General features: G+C 52.7%; 6 protein-coding genes across 6 annotated transcripts; 4 read left to right on the forward strand and 2 right to left on the reverse strand.

Moving 5' to 3' along the window:
* Positions 1-302: 302 nt before the first annotated feature.
* On the forward strand, positions 303-882 carry CTRU02_200441 (thioredoxin-like protein 5; the record flags this gene model as incomplete). Its single annotated transcript, XM_036718446.1, has 3 exons — positions 303-520; positions 638-722; positions 802-882. The coding sequence occupies 3 exons, from the start codon at positions 303-305 to the stop codon at positions 880-882; spliced, it is 384 nt and encodes a 127-aa protein (XP_036589446.1).
* A 1,821-nt stretch (positions 883-2,703) lies between these two features.
* Positions 2,704-4,640, reverse strand: CTRU02_200442 (m serotype; the record flags this gene model as incomplete). The annotated part of the gene is made up of 2 exons (XM_036718447.1): positions 2,704-3,959; positions 4,013-4,640. The coding sequence occupies 2 exons, from the start codon at positions 4,638-4,640 to the stop codon at positions 2,704-2,706; spliced, it is 1,884 nt and encodes a 627-aa protein (XP_036589447.1).
* Positions 4,641-6,963: 2,323 nt separating this feature from the next.
* Positions 6,964-7,508, reverse strand: CTRU02_200443 (60S ribosomal protein eL30; the record flags this gene model as incomplete). The annotated part of the gene is made up of 3 exons (XM_036718448.1): positions 6,964-7,062; positions 7,225-7,327; positions 7,381-7,508. The coding sequence occupies 3 exons, from the start codon at positions 7,506-7,508 to the stop codon at positions 6,964-6,966; spliced, it is 330 nt and encodes a 109-aa protein (XP_036589448.1).
* A 401-nt stretch (positions 7,509-7,909) lies between these two features.
* On the forward strand, positions 7,910-8,876 carry CTRU02_200444 (60S ribosomal protein uL16; the record flags this gene model as incomplete). The annotated part of the gene is made up of 3 exons (XM_036718449.1): positions 7,910-7,954; positions 8,202-8,586; positions 8,641-8,876. 3 exons carry the CDS (start codon positions 7,910-7,912, stop codon positions 8,874-8,876), a joined length of 666 nt encoding a protein of 221 aa, XP_036589449.1.
* Positions 8,877-12,171: 3,295 nt separating this feature from the next.
* CTRU02_200445 (uncharacterized protein) lies at positions 12,172-13,896 on the forward strand (the record flags this gene model as incomplete). Its single annotated transcript, XM_036718450.1, has 1 exon — positions 12,172-13,896. One exon carries the CDS (start codon positions 12,172-12,174, stop codon positions 13,894-13,896), a length of 1,725 nt encoding a protein of 574 aa, XP_036589450.1.
* A 2,918-nt stretch (positions 13,897-16,814) lies between these two features.
* Positions 16,815-19,727, forward strand: CTRU02_200446 (uncharacterized protein; the record flags this gene model as incomplete). The annotated part of the gene is made up of 1 exon (XM_036718451.1): positions 16,815-19,727. The coding sequence occupies one exon, from the start codon at positions 16,815-16,817 to the stop codon at positions 19,725-19,727; it is 2,913 nt and encodes a 970-aa protein (XP_036589451.1).
* Between the last annotated feature and the right edge of the window lie 367 nt (positions 19,728-20,094).

The following is a 20,094-nucleotide window of genomic DNA, read 5'->3' on the forward strand; positions in this document are numbered from 1 at the left end:
CATACTGTGATTACTCTGGTTTTGAGATGTTGTGTTTGCACACGACAGCATCCGAGCCGGTGGTTATCTAAACCGGATAAGCTTCGGGACGGCGTGATGTCCCCCCCCCAAGTGTGTGAAATAACGCAAATAATTGTGCAGATTGTGCCATTTACGTAGTCATTGCGGGAACGAGTCATATAATTGACAGCAACAGCTTTGTGAGACTTCCACTCCCTCTTGCTTCTCCCGGGGAATATCGAGTAACATTTTCTTCGTTTTGCTAGTCTATACTTTTCGTGCGGTATTCATCCAGTTATACGATGCCCGTCATCACTACCAAGGAGCCCGCCTCGGCCGTTGCAGCCGCTCTCAAGGCCGAGGCCAGCGAGTCCAAGCCCGCGTATGTTGTCGTCTACGCCTCTCACCGCAACGGCCGCTCCTGGTGCCCCGACTGCACGGCCGCCGAGCCGTACATTGAGAAGAAGTTTGGCGGCGAGGAGAACACCGTCCGTGTTGTCTATGCGGGGTTGCCCGAGGTGTGAGTCTGCCCCCACCCCTCGTTCCTCCCGACCTCTCACTCCATTTGTATATGAAGTAAAATTATAAACACTATGAGAACTCAAAGCAAATCAGCATGCTAACTGCGTGGTCCTAGATGGAGGACGAAGGACAACGAGTGGAGGCAAGCACCCTTCAACGTCACGAACCTGCCCACCCTAATCAAGGTCACTGGTGACAATGTGAGTCGATCCGCAACATGACACATGTTCAGTTGTCACACCCCAAGAGTCATGGTTTTCTGACATGTGAGTGCCTCAGAAGTGGGAGAAGTTGGTTGAGGCCGACGTCTACGATCAGAAGAAGCTTGATGCCTTTGTTGGCGGTAACAGCCGCTTGTAGATTCAGCGCAAGGAACAAGCAACGCGGAAATCTACTAGGTTTCTGTTTGTGAGGGTAAACTGCTAGAACAGCAAATGAAGCTGTGGTCAGTCCCTTCTTTTTTTTTGTCCCTTATAGGTTCAAAGGTGGGTTGCCAGCCCCAGGAGAGGATCCCGTAGAGGTCTATGTTTAGATCTGGTACAAATGCAACCACGAGCTGTTTTGCTGAGATTCATTTAAAAAAAAATTTAATTTTTTTTTTTAAAAAAAAAAAAGACCACATAAACCAGATTGCTGAGCCAGCTGTGATCGTTGGGGTTGACCAGAAGCCTGTGGCTAGGATGGAGCTTGTCTCGAGTCGCGAAACGATAGAGTTTCAAGAAGCGTAGACGCTTGTCGTACATTGTCGAAACCCTCCGTTTTCCCCTGGTGGGCCAAGTCAGCTATCTCAAATAGACCTACCTCTGTCGGCCTACTCCAGCGCTTTTTTCCCCATTGAGCGGTAATCGTTTCCGATTACTGGTTCGGCCTGTGAAGTGTGGACATGTGAAATGCTGGGTACAGCGAGTGACCTCCTAGAGGATCTTGCGAAGCCTGGAGAAGGTCGTCTCTACATTGTGAAAGTTTATGGACTCCGTGGCTATTCTTTGTCATTCTCGGAAGATACCGCCAAGACTGACCGAAGAAGGGCCCTTGACTTTCGAGAGGGGAAGTCATAAAAAGCTTCTATGAAGATGTGTGCTCTTGGTGGTGATGTCAGAGACCACCAAACTCCTTAGCCGTCCATCGTCTTCATAGTTACCGAGAAATGACCATACACACCAATTACCTTCCAAGGTGCAGTTTCTGAGGGAAGACTTAGGCGCTTCAGAACTCATGCAACTGAGTTTCTGCCATCCTAACGACGACTGCGGCGGCGACCACAACACCCGCTTAACCTGACTTAACCTCGGGAACATTCGTACAAAGATCTGGTTGGAAAACGGTTATTCAAGCTATCAAACCCCGCTGTTTCTACAGCCATGTACCTGTTCTATCTGTACCAAGAACACTATGAACATATTTCCGTATACAAGACACATGTTGACAAACACAGCGTAGACGTGCCCTAGAGTATACCGACAAACCAAGACCGACCGTCCGGTCTATCAAGTAAATCCGTTTGTGAGAATGAGAACGTAACACTAACATCAAGCCATCTCTGCATTACTCATGTATCTATCCAACATTGCGCCTATTTCAATTGGCTACAGGATCCAAGGTCCAGAGGCCAACATTATGCAAAGACGCCTGCCATCAAGTTATTACAGCATATGAAATACTGTTTTGTTCATGAAAAACCATTGCAAACATAAGTCTTTCTTCGTCCAGTCCATAATCCAAAAGCCACATGAACGGGTCTTCCTGTCCCTCCTCTTCTGAAACAAGTGAAGGATAGAAATAGTGTTCTGGGAGAGTAAAAGAAGTGTAACCACTAGGGTGGAAGGAAAAGCAAAACAGAACCTCTGAAGGAAGGGAAAAAGAAGACATGATAAAAAACGGCGCCTCCGAAACCCAATCTTTGTCTCGCACAACTTCTAATTGCAATGCCATTAGACCTTGTGTGCGTGGGCAAACCAAGCTAAGCTGTGCCACGTGAAGGACCCCAAGACAAGTTCCCGCGCGCGGGATTCAAAAAGGAGAAGGGTATCCCATCTGTCTTTTTTTCTGTATCCAACGATGCCAAATTCTGCGCCCTGTAGTAGAAAGATGATGAATGGTGAGCGAAGGGGAAAATGCAATGCGATGCCAGGGCGTAATGGAGAATGTCATAAACATAACAGCGTAATTATGTGGGGGCGATTACTCGGGGATGGCCTCGCTGTTCGCGGCCGCGGCAGGCTCGTCCTTCTTGCCCCAGCCTGAGGCCCAACCCATCCAGCTTGATCGTTTGTTGTTCTCCTGCTTCTCGGCGTTCTCCTGCACCAGGCGCAGGGGCCGGGGCTTGTTGCCGGCGAATGTGGTCTGCTTCTCGTGGTGGGATCGAGGAGGCGACTGCGAAGGCGGCGTGGTCAGCTCACCAGAGTCACCACTTAAGCTCGATGTCTCGCTACGCATGCCCGGGAAGTTGCCCGCCGTCGGTGCCTGCTGACCGCTGGGAGCGCGCGCGGCAGCGTTGGGGTTACCGCCAAAGAAGGTCTGTGAGGTTCGCGGCGTGCGAGGAGAGCCCAAAGGCGGAGAGATGGGGCCATCGGGACCCTTATACATCTGGCTAACCAAGTTGACGCCCGTGAACTGTTCACTCATGGGGCGGGAGCGACGAGTGCTGGAAGAGCGGGTCAGGTTGCCGATGGGAATGCGAGGTGCCGTCTCCGGATCGGTGTGCGCCGAGTTGGCTGGCTGAGCTGAAGGCATGTAAGACATGGGCCTAGGCCTAGTCTTATTCGGGCCAACAGCCATGGTTTTCGCCCGCTGCAACAGCGAAGCTCCGGATGCGCCTTTGTCCGGCGGGGGCGGGAGCTCTTTGTTGGTGTTGGCGGCGAGAGGCTTAGGCTCGCTCGACGTATCAAGGATGTGCTCGAAATCTTGGTGCTGAAGCAGTCTCTCAATAATCTTGTTGATGTAGAGAGTCAATGCCTTGTTCTGATCCTTCATAGACTTCAACTCCGTCTCGAGGCGGCGGACATTGTCGTTGTTATCGGCGCCTTCCGATGCCTCAGACAGTTCATCCGCCAAGCTCGTGCCACCAGAGCGACCTTCGAGCGCATTGAGCGCGTCTTGATTGGCAGAAACATTCATGTAGCTGAAGTCGTTCTTAGAGAAATCACCGTTCAAAGTCTTCTCCTGCAGAAGCAGCTGGTAGCTCTCATTGTCCTCCATGAGACGGGCATTGGCCATGCGGGCTTCCATCAGTAGCCGTTCTACCTCCTGCAGCCTTCCGCCGCCCTGGTTCTCAGACTCAACTAGCTTAATCTGGGCTTCAGCCAGTTCTAGCCGCAAAGACTCGATGAGCTTGTCCTTCTGGAGGAGAAGCTTGGAGTTGTTCCGAGAGTCGCTGCGGTTGAGAGATGAAGGCGGTGCAAAGCTACCGTTGTCAACATTGGGAGACGTTGCTGCAGCTGGTTGACGTTAGTAAGAAAAGGCATATAGCGTCTGACATGATGAAACCTACATTGTCTTGACGACCTGCCCTCCTCGTCGCTCATTCTCTGAGACAGGGTGTCCTTCAGTCTCTGGATGATGGTCTGCATCTCCTCTTCCCGGTTGGACATTTCTTCCTTCTCCTTGTTCATGGAGCTTCTCTCGGCCTCATAGATGGTTTCCATCTCGCGCATCTGCCTCGCGGTCTCCCTCTTCTCATTACGCAATGTCTCGATTTGCTCCTCGGTTTCGTGGACTTTTTCTTCCAACTTTGCAGACTCCTTGAGTGCATCGTCGAGTCTCGTTTGCAGCACTTCGGCCTGTTTCCTGTACTGCTCAGAGGAGATTTCAGCATTGGAAAGACGCTCCTTGAGGTCGTCGAGCAATGCAACGGTCTCGGCCCTTGCGGCCTCCTCGGCCTCGGTGCTAATAGTGACATTGCTGTTGCTCATTGTAGATCCTCTTCTCGCGTGGGCGGCAGCGCGAGCAGACACTGGCGTTGTCGTGCGAGGTGGTCCTCTGCGTGCAGCTGGGGCAGTGGTGGGAGTAGAGGATCGTGAAGGGGTTCTCGCAGGAGACGCAGAAGGCGAGGCGGGATCAGTCGAGGAAACCCGACCTACACCCGCGGCGGGAGGCTTCTTTGCGGTGGCAGCGGACATTGTTGTCGCGGCGGGCGTTGTTGTGGCGGTGGGTTGTTGTGTGGGAGTCGCAACGGAGGTAACCTGGGGAAACGAGGGCGGGGGTTCGTTTTTTTAGTCGAGGGATGAAGGGCGAAGACTTGCGGTTGCGGTGCGGTGCGGGACAGGGTAGTTTCTGCTGTGACGATGTTTCGTTCCAGAGAAAGCGGGCTATCTCAGCATGTATGTTGGAAATGCTTATTCTTGGAACATGTGGCGTTGGAGGGACAGGACGACGATCGCTGGGGTCCTACAAAGAACGGAATGCGAAAGTGTGCTGTGCAACGCAGTGACTTGAGTGCCAAATAGGAGTGCTGTGCAGAAAAGAGGGTGTGCAGCTGTGCAAGCTTAAGTCGTGTCAGACGGCCTCAGCCCCGGTCAGGTACATATGGCGGTACGCAGCAGCAAAACCCCACAGGTCGGGTAAGTTTTGTCGGTGTCGGTGTCGGTTGTCCAGTCACTGTCCAGGCCTCAGGTGTTGTCTCCAGTGAATTTCCGATATTTCGGGGGCGGCTTCAGGGGGCCTAATTCGCTAGGCTATCCAGGGTTAAGGTTCTGGGCCAACCAGGAGAGGGAGAATAGGCAGAGGTCGAGAACGATGCTTTTCTCTCTGTCGCTCGAGCGCTGCTGCAGAACGAACCAGACCAGTTCTTGGGACCGTCATCCAGAAAACCTAAGCTTGGCACATTCCAAACACCAGACAGACCCGTAAATCAGGCAACGCTATGCTCTTCCCGATCGAGTTCTTTTGTCTTTGCTGAGACCTTTATCGTTGGATGCGTCCGAGGGACTCCGTGGGAAATTCTTGTTTCAGTCCCACGCCCGTAGCTGGATGGTTCGATAGGCTGGACGATGACGCCAGTGCCCGACAGTGGCCAACGCTTCGCACACGCCGTCTTGTCTCTTTTTTTTTTATTTTTATTTGATTTCCTTCCCCTCCGTCAAGATCGGACGACTGGGATGGTAATCTTTTTCCTCTGTGGCAATTTCCCATGAATGGAGGAGTGGGAGAGAGGAGGGAAGAAAGAAATAGAGAGACAGCAGAACTACTGGACTCGGTGTTTCCGCACACATGAACTGGGCTGGCGGGAAGCACATTACTGTTTATACACAGCTCAGACAATATCGTCCGTCATGTCATGTGTTGGGTCGCGCGTCCTACAATAACAACACAACACGTAGGCGATAAGAACCACCATCAGCGAATCGGATCGAGATGCAGGATGGGAGTCGTGACAAAAGGTCACCCTCGTTCGCTGTCAATAGTTAGCCAGGCATAGCCCTTGAGGGGCCATGTTGTTTGTCCTGCTCGCTTCATTGTCGTCTATCCGTTTTGGCTGCCCTCTAGCGTCTTCCGCTTTGAGTGGAAGAAACTTCAGGAATACCTTGCTTTTCTCTCCCTTGGACGTAGGGGAGACTGCTTGTACCTCGCAGTTAGCGGCCTGCTAAGGGCTACCACGGCATCTTAGCAGACACATGCAATGGTAGGGGTCCTGCACCCCTATCTCCTCCATGTTAAGAACCTGGAGTGCGGAGCCGTCAGTGTTAGTGGGCTCGGCCCGTCGTTCGTACCAAGGTACCCATTTGAGTCATTGGATGACAATTTGCACGAGACCGGCCAGAACTTACGCAGTGGGAACAGCGAAATTATCCTCATGTTGCTGTTAATGCACATTGCTAGAACAAACACGGCCTTCCTGAACAAGCCTAAAGGAAGCCCTCCTTTTGACGTATATCCAATTTCCTTTCCTCGATGATCGGCGGCTGCCAGCCGCCCAAGACTGACCGCCATTAACCTGGTCCAAATCCGCAGACGAACAGGTTCAGCGGGACGGGAAGCCTCTCGTTGATTTGCCTTGCTCGTGGTCATGGCTTTGTTCCATCAACAAAGTGTAATCCGCCGGCGCCGGTACCGGCAGTCTGGGAATCAAGCCAACTTGAAGTCCTTGTTTGATTACACATAACTTGGGTACGTGGACGAAAGCAACATACGTTGCTATCCATAACAGCTTAGTAAAACGGGCAAGTCACATGTAATGAGCAGTTTAGGCCCGCACAAGTCTGAAGAGGTAAATGCCAGATGAACATCGCTAAGTGGCTGGGTAACAGGCTAGTTTTGTCTTTGATTCAAAGTGGCCTATTTGGTTTGTCATAATGAAGTCGTTCTTTTGCGACAGTTCCGAGGTATCATAGCGGCATATCCCAAGCCGCAATCCCAAACTGCGAAATTTGCAGTTATTATCTTTTTGCTTTGACCAATTTCCCCAACGCCGTACCCAGCCAACCCATTCACATAGTTATCCTCTTAAGCAACCTGGTCGCTGAGGATGTCGGAGTCACCGGCATCGATGATGGCCATGGTGCCGCAGCGGAAGAGCTTACCGCAGGCAGTACCGAGCTCAATCTGTAGATAGCATGTAAGCCTCTGTTCACCCTCCAAAGTCTAGAAAGAGACTTCTTCGCTGGGTTGTCATAGGAACGTAGTCCTGAGACGATAGCAATAGAAGATTTATACCACGACGAAGCACTTGCTTGCCGGCTAGAAAGCTGACTTGGTGTTACTTACGTTGGTGCCGGAGAAGTGGTGAACGGGGGCCTTGGACAACATGGCGTAGTACTCAAGCTCAGACTTGCGGAGAGGGGGAGTGTTGCCAGCAATGAGGATGAGCCTAGAGTCAATGTTAGATATTTTCATGTATCCAAGGTTGACGGTTAAACGTACTTGGCCTTGCCGGAACGCAGGCTCTTGAGGGTCGACTTGTAGCCCAAAACGACCTTACCGGACTTCATGACCAGCGCCAACTTGGAGTTGATGCTGTTCTGGTCCTTCTTCGACTTCTTGGGAGCCATTGTGATTGATTTTGGGCGGGATTGGCCGGTAAATTGGGTGTTGGGCGTTGGGCGAGAGTTTGTCGTCGATGTCGTCGGAGGGAAAATTCACAAAGTAATTTTTGCAGCTTGGAGTTTTGGCTACTTGAACAGTCTCCGCAGAAAGTGGCCAATCAGACTGTGGCACTTTCCATCTCTGCGGTAAAACCCTAAAGGGCCGGATTTTTAGCGAGCCCGAGTGGGGCAGTTGGCCACCACTTGCTTACCCAGCGATTGCTTTGAAATCAAAAGTATACTGTCTGAGGCATCGCGCCAACTTCTACAAAAGTGAGTCGAAGCCAGGATTTCGGTCGGTCGACACCCATCCCACTAACCAAACCACATAACAGTTCGACGGATCCCGTGAGATCAATACCGACAAAATGGCCCGCCGTCCCGCCCGTTGCTACCGGTACTGCAAGAACAAGGTGAGCATATTTGATCAGACCCTTGTTTGCTGCGGCGACGCCCGAGATTTCACATCGATTTTGCGCATCGGAAGATTGGGATAAAGGCGACGATATCACGGCGGATGGGAATCACGAAGATGGCATGCACTGGGATCGCGAACTTGGATGGATACGATGCGCATTTGAATCGGTTGGATGACGGCGTCGTCGCAGGACTCGGAATGACTTCACGGCGAATGGTGATGCTAACTTTCTCCCCCTTCAGCCGTACCCCAAGTCTCGGTTCAACCGTGGTGTCCCCGACCCCAAGATCCGCATCTTCGATCTTGGCCGCAAGCGCGCCACTGTCGACGACTTCCCTCTCTGCATTCACCTCGTTTCCAACGAGTATGAGCAGCTGAGTTCCGAGGCCCTTGAGGCCGCCCGTATTTGCGCCAACAAGTACCTCGTCAAGGTTGCCGGCAAGGAAGGTTTCCACCTTCGTGTCCGTGCCCACCCCTACCACGTCGTCCGTATCAACAAGATGTTGTCTTGCGCCGGTGCCGATAGACTGCAGACTGGTATGCGTGGTGCCTGGGGTAAGCCCAACGGCACTGTTGCCCGTGTCAACATTGGCCAGATCATCATGAGCGTCCGCACTCGTGACTCCAGTAGGTCATCCAACAAATTTGTGATGGTATCTTCGTTATTAACCGCTTCTATAGACAAGGCCACCGCCCTTGAGGCCCTCCGCCGCTCCCAGTACAAGTTCCCCGGTCGCCAGAAGATCATTATCTCCAAGAACTGGGGCTTCACCCCCCTTCGTCGCGAGGAGTACCTCGAGAAGAAGGCTGCTGGCCGCGTCAAGGTCGATGGTGCCTACGTTCAGTTCCTCAGCAACCACGGCAAGCTCGAGGAGAACATCAGACGCTTCCCTGATGCCTTTGCCTCCGAGGCTTAAGGTGGGAAAGTTTGTGTTTCTTCTGGGATTTGGGGTTCTACAGGCTGGCGTCTAAAGTGAATTGCATGTCATCATCATAAGAGTCATGCCGAGGCAGGCTCTAGATAGGAATTCAATCATTGGCATTTCATACGTCACACACGATTAACATGCGTCTTGTACTTTACTGACGAACGGCTTGATGAATTGCATCTGGATCTGGGAAAAGGGTGGAACAAAATTACGGACTTTTGTTGCTAGGGTCGTAGGCAGGCTTCAAAAAGAAGCTTAATGGACGAGCCTACCAGGCAAACGGATACCCTTACTCTGAGACATGCAGGCAGACGAAAAGAATACCCAAGGCTGAAGCCAACATGATGTCAATCTGGAATCGTGCGTTACTAGTCCAGTATCACAGCCGACGGTCTGGCCCGTAGATCATCCGTGGCAATAGATGACACCATGTCGGTGGGCACCCTTTTTTGCCGGGTCACGCAGACGTCCCCATCTGCCCAGACTGCGCCCTGGATGTCTCAAAATGAGTCCTTGAGCGGCCCCATCTGATTGTCAGAAATGAGGTGTGGTTGATGATGTATGCGATGGAGACTGTTTTAGGCAAATCGTACGTAATAACCGTTAAAAAATTATTTTTCTCTCCTACCTTTTGAATCAGTTCCCTTTACTCTGGCGCATCTTTCCGGGCTCTTCGGGAAGCTGAGGTGATCCTGATCTCGTAAGCACAACGTGGCGGCTGAAGGAATCAGCCGGAAGGAAGAGCTACAAATAAATTCTTTCAAAATCAAATAGGCTTATTTTCAAACTACGCGCCAGGCTGGCATCTCACAATAATAGCACCTCACTACGTATGTGTATCGGATGCCCAGTGCAGGAACAGCCGGATGTACCGCCGAATCTCACCCCCTCTCTCCTTGTTCGGACGGCTTACCGGTAGTCCATGTCAGAGGTGATGTAGGCGCAGCGCAGATGGTGCACGAGATGGGAGCAGATGGTGCGGACCAGTAAAATGGTAGCAGTGAGATCTAGGGGAAATGGTTGGTGGGATGTGGTAGAGGTACGTACATACACCAACTACACTACAGCGAGAAGTGAGCAAGTCGGAGGTAGAGAGGGATAAGAGGGAGCGACTTTCGGAGAGCCAGCCAACCTCTAAGGCCAAAGGGTGGGCGGCGATCAGGTCCCACTGAGATCTCAGGTGACTTGAATGACGTTATCGGGATTTCGGATGGTGCTCGGTGTGAGACGTTGGGCTGGGATTTGGAGTTGGAACGTCTTTTAGGGACTTGACCTGGGTACCTTTTCTGCCACGACTCATGAGAGACTCGAGAAGACTCTCCTAGGTTGCTCCGAAGGTCGGGTTGAGGAACAAAACAAGCCGAGAAGTAGCGGGACAAGAGTCATTAGAGTGGGAATGGGGAGATGATTTTTTCCCCCCCTTCACCTTCATTCTCTTACCCTTTTCTTTTCAGAGGGGCCGAAGACTCGGAGCGACTGCATTGATCTCGGTGATAAGCTAATGGGGATGGGTGGGATGGGATTCCTAGACTGCAGGCGCTGCCCGTCTGCGAATGGGGGGTGGGCAAGCAGAAATACATCACAAACAAGCATGGGCTTGCCTGCACTTGGCAGGCAAAAAAGGAAAAAAGAAAAAAGGAACAGTAGTGATAGCCACAAGATTACCCGCCAGCCCCTTGAAGTTTACGTCGAGGACAGATGATCCTGTTGTGGATTGAAAGGGGGAAAGCAAGGCCTATCGTTCTCTCCAAACCTCTAGAGGTCAGGACATGCGTACATGTACGTACGGGATATGTCACTTGACGTCTGCAGCAAAAGAATGGATACGGGTACCGACTTACCGGAGCAATCTGCAACAGTGGTGCCAGCCAAAGGACTGGACTGGATGGGTAAAAGTGAACGGAGGAACATGTTTCCCACCCGCATACGGATAATGATTCGTAGTCAGCCAAAACAAGAAATAAGGAAGGGTACGAGTGTTTAATTTCTCGCATCCGTTCAGTTTCTGCTAGTTAAGAGGTTTGCGAAGGTAGCGGCACAAACAAGCAAAAACAGAGTTCATAGCTTCTATCCTACTTGAGGGAGAGAGTCTTACCGCCATGTCTCAGTCTCCTCGTGTGCCCCTCCGCTCAGGGCACATCTGAACCATTTCAAAGGGGATGGTGTGGCAGACTCTCAGCGTAGCCAGTGGGACAGCCAGCCTGTAAGAGGGGCCTAACGCCATCGGCACCTCATCAGTCAAATCAGTCAGCCCAGGTCAGTTCATGGATGTGTGGGTTGTCAGGACTCAAGTCAGTGGGTGATGGCAGTGAGTGTTGTGGCACTCACAACCGCCGCTGTAGGGGCCCCAAAAGTCATGGATGATTGTCCCAAAGGTTCTCTTGGTGTTGTCCTTGGATCCCGCACGCGAGCACATCATCCATTCCCAACTCTTCCCAAGAGTGCACCAGGCGTCGCCCCCCAATTCCCCTTTCCCGGCCTCACTCGTGTACATTCATCCGCCTAGTCTCCCCCTTCCACTCGCCAATCTTCATCCCACGTCGCTTCCTACTGCACTGGTGGTTCTGCCAATTTATTGCATGTTTGCCTTTCTACTGGGGGCTGGGGGCTGACGATATCCGCCGTCATGCATAGTTCGCCAACTACCTGCCCACTTCTCTTCGTATCTCTCTCGGGGTTATTCGTAACAGCGCGCGGTGTTTACATTTATTGATGTACTTGGTTCAGTTCAAGTAAAAAGTAAATATCCTACCAATCTGGCAGGTTGCTAAGCTCCGGTAACTGGAAACTGCAAGGGTCAAGTGTTGAGGTACTTTCTGTCATGTACTTGCCTTAGTCGGTGACGCCTTAATCATTGACAGCCCCAGTCCGTCATCCTCTCTCCTTAGCATTGGCCCCCAAAAAGCACCCACCCCTCCCCCTTATCCTACTCTTATCATTCATCCCGCATTCTTCCTTGCCCGTCACTGTTGGTCCCAGTAGTTCGCTGCCACATATATCTGGTGTGTGGCCTGGTTCTTGACCTTTCTCTCAACTCCTTCTGTGAAGAACCTCTCATCTCTATCTCGAACCTGTTCCCTGATTCGAACAACAAGACGTTTATCGAGCAACATACGGATATACGCTAACGAACACAAGGACGCCGTTATCCAGGCGCCACTACGATACCCCGACTCGGGGTGCTTTATCGTGATAACGCCCTTCCTCTTTCGGACGAAACACCACAACTCCGGTTGTTTCTACCCCCTCAACCGACCTGATAATTTGATAACAGAGGCTCACCATGGCCTTTCAACAACCTACGCGGCGGCCGTCCCAGCAGCGCGCCGTTCGCCCAGTGCACGAGGACGAGCGAGACGCTGCCCAGGTACATATTCAAGACCCAACCGCCACCGATGCCGCCCACTCTTGGGTGCTTTTTGAGCCCGCCGACGACACAACAACAGCTTCCTACCTCAGCGAAGAAGAAGAAGAAGAATCCTTACCTACCCCCGGTCGATCGAGGCTTAGTGACATAGGAAGTCTGAACACCTTTGTACACTCCGTCAGGGACACCGAGTCGCGGCAGTCTGGCGTCCTATCAAGCGCTATCGACGAGGAGTCGGTAGAGGATGACCCCGAGCTCGACAGTCTCGATAGCCACTTGCCTGAGTTTAGGACAGTTCCCAGCTTATATACCCAGCCAACGGGTGCTGCCATACCCCAGAATCTCCCCGTTCTCCCCGCTCATGATGGCCTAGGCTCCTTCCGGATAGATAGTCCTGAAGTCCAGGAGCAAATCTATGCTTTCGAGAGATTCAACCCCAAGCGCGTGCGGAGGCGGCGCGAGAGTATTGAGCTTGCGCAGCTTGAGATGGAAGTCGAGCAAGAGCAAGAGACGCATAAGATGCAGAGGATCGAGGCTTGGCGTTTGGAGCAAAGCCGCATCCTTTTGGAAGAAATCAGCAAGGAAACGAGGCGGCGTCGACAGTCTGTGGCGTCGGTTAGACCAGCTGTGACACCAGAGGAGAAGAAGGCTGAAGATGTTGCGACTTTAAGTGTCATCGGAAACGAAGACGATGCTGACAGCATGGACTGGCATTATGAGTCATATGACAGCAAGGATGATGAACGAGGCCTGCTGGCCAGGATTGCACAGAAAGTTCTCGATGACTTGGGCATAGACGAAAGGATGCTCTCCATCCTTCTCGGAGAGGTCCTTCCCATGGATGATGACCTGTCTACAACACCCAAGGCAAGCACAGATTTATCCAGCACAGCTACCCCGACTCCCAGTGACTCGTCCTGGCAAATGCGGGCCCTTGAGCGTGTTTCCAAAGAGCTTGGCATGCGGGTGAACCAACTGTCGCAGCATCCAGGTGCCTTTTCGACCTATACCCGCATGCAACAAATGCCTATTCCTTACGCCGGTCTACCAGTCATTCCAGAGTCGGCTGTTGACACGCCCACTGCCCCCACAGTGCAGGACGTGTCTACGGCGATGCCCGAATTTAAACCAACAATTGTTCAACACGCACGTCCCATCGACATCTCCGCTGCCAGGAATCAGCCGGACGCTCCTGTGCCCGTAATCCGAGATGACTCAACACCTATGCCTGCTTCTTTTACTCAGGAGGAGTGGGAGCAAGACTTGGATGTCAATCTCGTCTTCAGATATTTGCGGTCACGATTTAGTTCACGGTCTACACCGTCGTCCGCTTTCACAACTGGTACCTCCCACCTTGCCACCACTAGCACGCCAGATACAGCAGCTAAGGCCGCGCGGGTGCGTCAGCATCACCCGCTCGTCTCCCGAGTGCGACCGGTAGAGCGGAGAACATTCAAAGCGACGACGCCATCGAGTCCAGCAGCCATGCGGCACGCTTCCAGCTGTGCTAGCCAAAGCACACGACGATCTGCGAGACGCAGCAGTGTGTCATCACGGCACTATTGGGATATTGGAGGATCTATCGGAACGGGATCAGTCATTGCTTCGGCAGGCCCCATGGGTAGCTGGGGCGAGGTTTAACCAGCCACAAGCAAAATAAACAGCAAAGCAGTATCACTACTCTAATACCATGTGGTTACCAGCTCGGGACGGTGTGCGTATGCGGTTGTTTTACACTAGATGTATATTATTCGGTTTAGCGGGAGTCAAGGATCATCTTTGAATTTTTTGCGAAAGTTTTCGGGGGGTTCGGGTTTCTGGATAAAGCATTTACATATCATCATACCGACGTAGCTATTTGGAGCTCCTGGGTATCAAAGAATACATAAACGTCCAATTCATTTGGTGCAGTCACAATTCAAGCACCGGATTTCTCAGATCAAGACCTTTGCTCTCTAGTGCAATTATAGTCGATGAAACTTCCGAGACGCAATCGATGATGCATTAATCAAAAAAGATATGCTGCTTGCCTTAATAGGAAAGCTGACCTACCGGGAAAGGAAAGGCCCACCCTTCCGTGCCAGTGGCCGGATGCACCGGTCAGGCGGCGGTAGATGTGGAGCTTGTACTCCGAGGACGGGACGGGAAGTGTGACACAGGCAACTTGGCATTGAATTGGTGTGCAGCGATTTTAACCCTTCTTTTTAAACCTAAGGCAATTCCAAGTATCGGTGAGGGAAGTTTGATGATGTACAATGTCTTACGAAAGCGTTTCGAAGCTTGATCGGCGCACCGTTATCCCTCGCGCGTGTCGATTCCCAGAACAGATCGGCCGAATGGGCTGCCTTATGGCATATTTGGTCGACTAGATGACACTTTCAGTCAGCAGTCAAGGCGAACCTCCACCACACGCACGCTCACGGTATCACTTCTGAACCAAACATGGGATTTGGGGCTATTTGAAACTGCACAAATTTTGGTGGCTTTGTTGGAGCCGTCGGTTCAGCATGGCCCAGCAAATCCCCGACCGTTGACTCTAGCTTGTGGTCCAGTCATGTCGGGCGCCTCGCGTTCAGCGGATCGTAGGGGCGGACGCCTCACGCTTGCGAATGGACAGCATCATCAACATGTCAGCCTGCGTGGCCCCATCGAACCGTTTTGCTCACAATTTCGCCTTGGGACGAAAGAAAAAAAAAAAGACGCAATCAGTGCGTGCCGCGCTCGCGATCCCCCTCCCGAATTTCCAAGTAACCTGGTTCAACAACCTGGCGGGCGGGCATCCAGGAAGCGACCCGGCCTTCTATCTCTGGAATGGATAGGCAGGCTTGTCGTTGCTTTTTTGCAACCTATGCCCCTCTACCCCCCTCCCTCCACTAACACGGCACAGTGCTCGTCCTACCGTATGGGCAGCCGCCTGTGTAAAGTGGAACACATGGTTTGGGGCTAGGCAGAACATGGGAGGTGAGGTTGAAAAGTAGCTGCAAGAGAGCCATCTCCATGATTTCTACAGGTAAAGGCGTGAAGAATTGGAGTTTTTACTCTGAAAGGTACATAAATACCTGGCACTCGCAGGGGCCCGAGTCGCTCTTGTTTGGCGCTTTTGGCCAATAGGATGCCTCCGCTAAGTCCAGGAACATGGGGCTTGCAGGGTTCCGCGAACCACCTGGACACTTTAATCCATGAACGACGCGTCGTGGTTGCTCTACCTTTTTTTTTTCTCTCCCTCTTTTCTTATTCTTGCTTGTTTGCTTGCTGCTCGGTTAGGGAAAACGCGCGCCTGAAGCGCCGACCAATGCGCACGCAACGCTGTTGTTAGAACATGGGGGGACGACTTAGGTGCATTAACTGCCACCTGCAGCGGGGGAAGAACAGCTGAGTAGCTAGGTATCATGGGTGCACTTCTGGCCAAACAGCCCATCTTTCCCTTCTGAAGCCATCCACACAGAATTAATTCCTGTACAAACGCAAGGTGGATGGAGGCGGCCACCGACCTCGCGTACAGAAAAGGTGCACATGGTGCATATGCCTACAGCCAGGCACACAGACCTACCTACACGCCGCCTCAACTTTGTTGCATTGCAGTGCAGCTCTTGTCCAGCTATCTACGTACAACCCACGTCAAACTACCGCCAGCAGTTCTACTGGCACTGTCGTATCGTGCGTGTTTCTTTTGGCCTTAAGATACAACTCGGGATATCAGGAACCCCTGCATCTTCTTTACGAGTCACTCCTACTAACCTGCATTTCCTGATAACAACACCTTGGGAAACTGCAGCAATTGCGCAACTCATTGACTGCTCCTCTGTCTCTCTCTCTCTCTCCTTCTCCACAATTCTGTGTCATTTGTTATATTCATACTGGGCACTCCATACGGATACTGGGGGGACTTGGCTCCTCCCTCATTCTCGGTCATTCGTTGTCGTTGCTCTCCCCCGTCCCTCACCCCCGCCATCCTCCATCAACCACCGTCCCGGTTCTGTCGTGCTTGTGCTGCCGCCCAATCCCGTCGCCGCCTCACTTTCATCAACAACATCTCATCCCTCCGCCAGTCATTTCGTTCGCCCGACAGTTCGCCTGCAACTTTATTCGAGTCGCGCGCATTATCTTCAGAAGAGTGCACGCGCGTATAAAAAGAGCGCACCCTTTGGAAGTTTGTTCCGGTGCTGCTCATACATCTTGTTCCGTGTTGGGTGGGTGCCTTTGCTTTGCTACTTCGGGCCTGAGGATTCCCCCGGTGGGCTTGCGAATGCCGACTTCCAGCCTGGACATGCCGTATACCTTGCCGGATCGGACAGGACAGCACAGGACAGAGCTAACAACTGCAGCAGCTGCCATGTTCTAGGTCTCTCGGATTGCGACCCAGCAGGGCCCTGGTTTGGGCCGCCTAGGGATTTTCTCTCTGCCTCTCCCGTTTCATCAGCTTTCCTCTCAACATCACCATCGCCGACCGATATATCCCTACTCAATCGACTCAACAGCCCGTCCCTTTCCCAACCCGCGCCATCCTCTTCTTCGTCGCACCGATCCTCAAAACTCCCCGATGAATATCACTGCCGCCAATGGCAGCACCACCGTTCGACGCTCCTCTCCCGGGCTCATCTTTCTTCGACATTTATAATGATGGCGCCGTCCATCGTAATCCCGTCTCTCTTCCTGGAGGAGCCTGCAACTACGTGGATTTGACACCCGGTGCCAACGGAGCCAAGTGTGGATGCCGACGTTTCTGGAGTCGTTTCGCCGCAGGACGAGCATACGCTGATAACTTAGGCACTGACAATTCCGTCTGGTGCATGTGTTCCCATCACGCCTGCTACCATGATGATGGGCGCGCCGGGAGCGAAGCGCCCGTGTCTGCGCAGACTCCCACCACTGCGACCGCACCTGCGCTCGTTGCCCACGTTGCCGGACAGGAGAATGAGAAGCCAAGGATGCCCAGGGAGCCACTCAGCCCGGTTCAGCTGCCAGATATGTCTTTCCGTTTGCCTATCGGAATTGCCCCGACCGTGGAGTTTATGAACCTGGATGCCGTTGTCGTGCCTAAACCCGAGGAACCCAGGCCTCGCCCACCGGACTTGCCTAGCCAACGCCCGGAATCTTCCCTACAGGATACGTTAAGCTGGGGTGATTTCATTCAGTCCCAGTCAGGAATTAATACCACGTTACCGCCGATACCAGCTCAATGCCTAATGCCATCTCAGCCCAGCTCCACCGCTTCTTCCAGTCAGGCCCGCTATCTTCGTCCCTTTGCCGGGAAAGGTCTCCAAACACTTAGTGGTGTTGCTCCTCCCAATTACCGGTCGCCGCACAAGGAAAACCCTCAGGATGTCGGATCGTTTGCTACCCAACTGGGCCACAAGGTTACCAAGGATGATGCAGGCGCAATGGCTCTGCGTAGTGACAATGGCGCCGATACCCCCAGGGCGCAGTCCCCGAGAGCCCCGGAGAAAGTCGATGCCTTGTTCGCAGGGCCTTCGCGCGATACGTTACGCCATCTTTCGGATACCGTTCAGGGACATGAGCACCGCCTGGAAAAGCTGGAGACCGTTTCCTTCTCTGCTGCTGGTCATGAAGAGTGTCATGAGAAGCATGATGGCACCGACCTCCGCGTTACTGATCTTGAGGTGCGCATGGAGGAGGTTGAGAAATTCGTGAATGATAATGGCAGCCACGGCACAGGCCGCCGCATAGACCGGCAAAACCTCGATGAATCGACCAATAGCGTCGTCTCTGTTGCGACGAGCACAACTACTCGAGCCGCTCATTCGCATGAGATCTACAGCCAGATCCAATCATTACAGTCTCAACTTCTCCAGCTTCAGTCGCAGCTACCGTCGATGACCCAACCGTGGGAAATCGAAGTCATCTTTCTGCCTTTCCCGCTTAAAAAGATCTGGCAAGAGTTTCAAGATTTCAAAGTCGATGTCCACTCCAATTTGGATGAATGGACTCAGATGCCTAATACGAACAGCTCCGCGACCCTGAGAGCACAATCGCCGTTCTGCGCAGAATGGGCTGACCCCGGACACGACCATGAGTGGCTGATGGCAAAGGCTTTTGGTCCACGAAGTCTCCTTGAGCAGCGATTGAGAAGCCGTGGCCTCGTTCGCACCGTTTCTATCAAGGGCTCTAATGCAAGAAGCGTACAAGCTGCGATGCATGCTGCGTTTTCCACCACCTTCGCCGAGTTCTCGAATGCGGCGACATCGTCTTCACGCCGGCGTAGCTTTGACGGCAAAGCTGAGCGCTTCTTGGGTCTTCAACAACCTTGGGTGCCTCTTCGCAAAATCCATAAGGACTCCCGCCTCCGGTTCTTGACGCCAGCGGAGATGGTAACGCCTGCCCTTTGGGATGTGTCGTTCCTCCACTCCATCATCATGCGGTGCTCCCTGCCACGCCTCTTCATCACGCAGCCGGAAGCGTACCTGCAGGACATGCATTCATTTGAATACGGTTGGACTTGGCAACGTCTCCGAGAGATGAGCCGATTTTATCCTGACTCTCAAATAGCACAGGAGGTACCCGAAGCGGACGCTCGCGAGGACTACTGGGCATGGAACGATCAATTAGATGAAGCACCCAGTACCCAGTCGTCGTTGAGCATTCGGCAAGCCAGGCAGCGCGTGTCAGCCTCTCCTTCTGTCCACCACCTTACGATGCAGTCCTCTATGCGATCGTCTAGCCCAATGATGACTCGTGCGCAAACGTCGATGAGGGAGCGGAAGGGTCCAAAGCCGGCATACATCCGCACTACCTCAATGCCACCTTCAGTCCCCGCGCATTTCTCTCCAGCGCAGATTAAGCGGCGGGTATCATCCTTCGGGCAGCAGAAGATTGCTGCCCAGATTCGCACCAGCCCTCCTAACATGTCCACGGCCTACAAACGACGACGTACCCGTTCACCCAGCCGGCCCCGCAACACCCCGCGGTGGACCATATCACCAAGCCCAGCACCTGGAATGATACCTGCCGACGAGCGTCACCAACCGGGCCGTGGAATCACGCCGCTGTATTACGCGACCCCATACAGCAATGCACCGCTAACGGAGTCACGTCCACGTGGTTCTGGCGGTGTGGTAGACGAGTCAAACACGGAAGACGACGGGCAGGATGACGAAAATCATGGCCCGGAGTACGGGAGCACCAATCCTTATGACGAGGAGGGAAGCGAGTATAGTGTTGAAGTGACTCACCTCGTCACCATGCGAGAGGGTGACTCATCGCATGCACGTCAGATGCAGCCTGAGGATGAACCTTGGCCCGGTATCGAAGACCAAGACCACATCTCAGACGGGGAGAATATCGACCCGCTCTTCTCCCCTGCAGGCGGCGACGACGACGCCCAATCCGACGTCAGTAGCCAGCCATCCGAGTATCCCAGCACTCAGCGTGGCTGGCAGGTCCCCGGCGCCGATGATGGGGTTGGTTTTCGTATCCACGAAGACAATGATCGTATGCAGAACGGTTGGCCATAAGCCCCAAACGTCTCGTATCACATCTTTTCCTCGATCTGATTTTCTATTTGTCTTGATGAAGATGACGCAGCGAGTTTGGGAGTTGAGGCTAGATATCAACCATATACGTTGACATGTGTCATGGGCGTTTAAGGAGTCTTGATTTGACATGGCATGGTGTTCAGATGGCGCAATTTCATCTTTTTTCGCGGATCTAATCCTGGAGGTAGCAGAAGAAGAGGGGCATCCATTATAGATTCGCCCTGTTGGGATAATGGGTGTTTGACCGGATTGGGATACTGAACTGTACGACTGAATGGCAGTTGGTTATTTTATTGGGGGGTTGTGCAGTTGGGGTGCTGGGTAGATCCGTCTGGAAAAGTATTTT

Source organism: Colletotrichum truncatum, assembly GCF_014235925.2.
Source record: "Colletotrichum truncatum strain CMES1059 chromosome Unknown Contig_0001, whole genome shotgun sequence".
Classification (NCBI taxonomy): domain Eukaryota; kingdom Fungi; phylum Ascomycota; class Sordariomycetes; order Glomerellales; family Glomerellaceae; genus Colletotrichum; species Colletotrichum truncatum.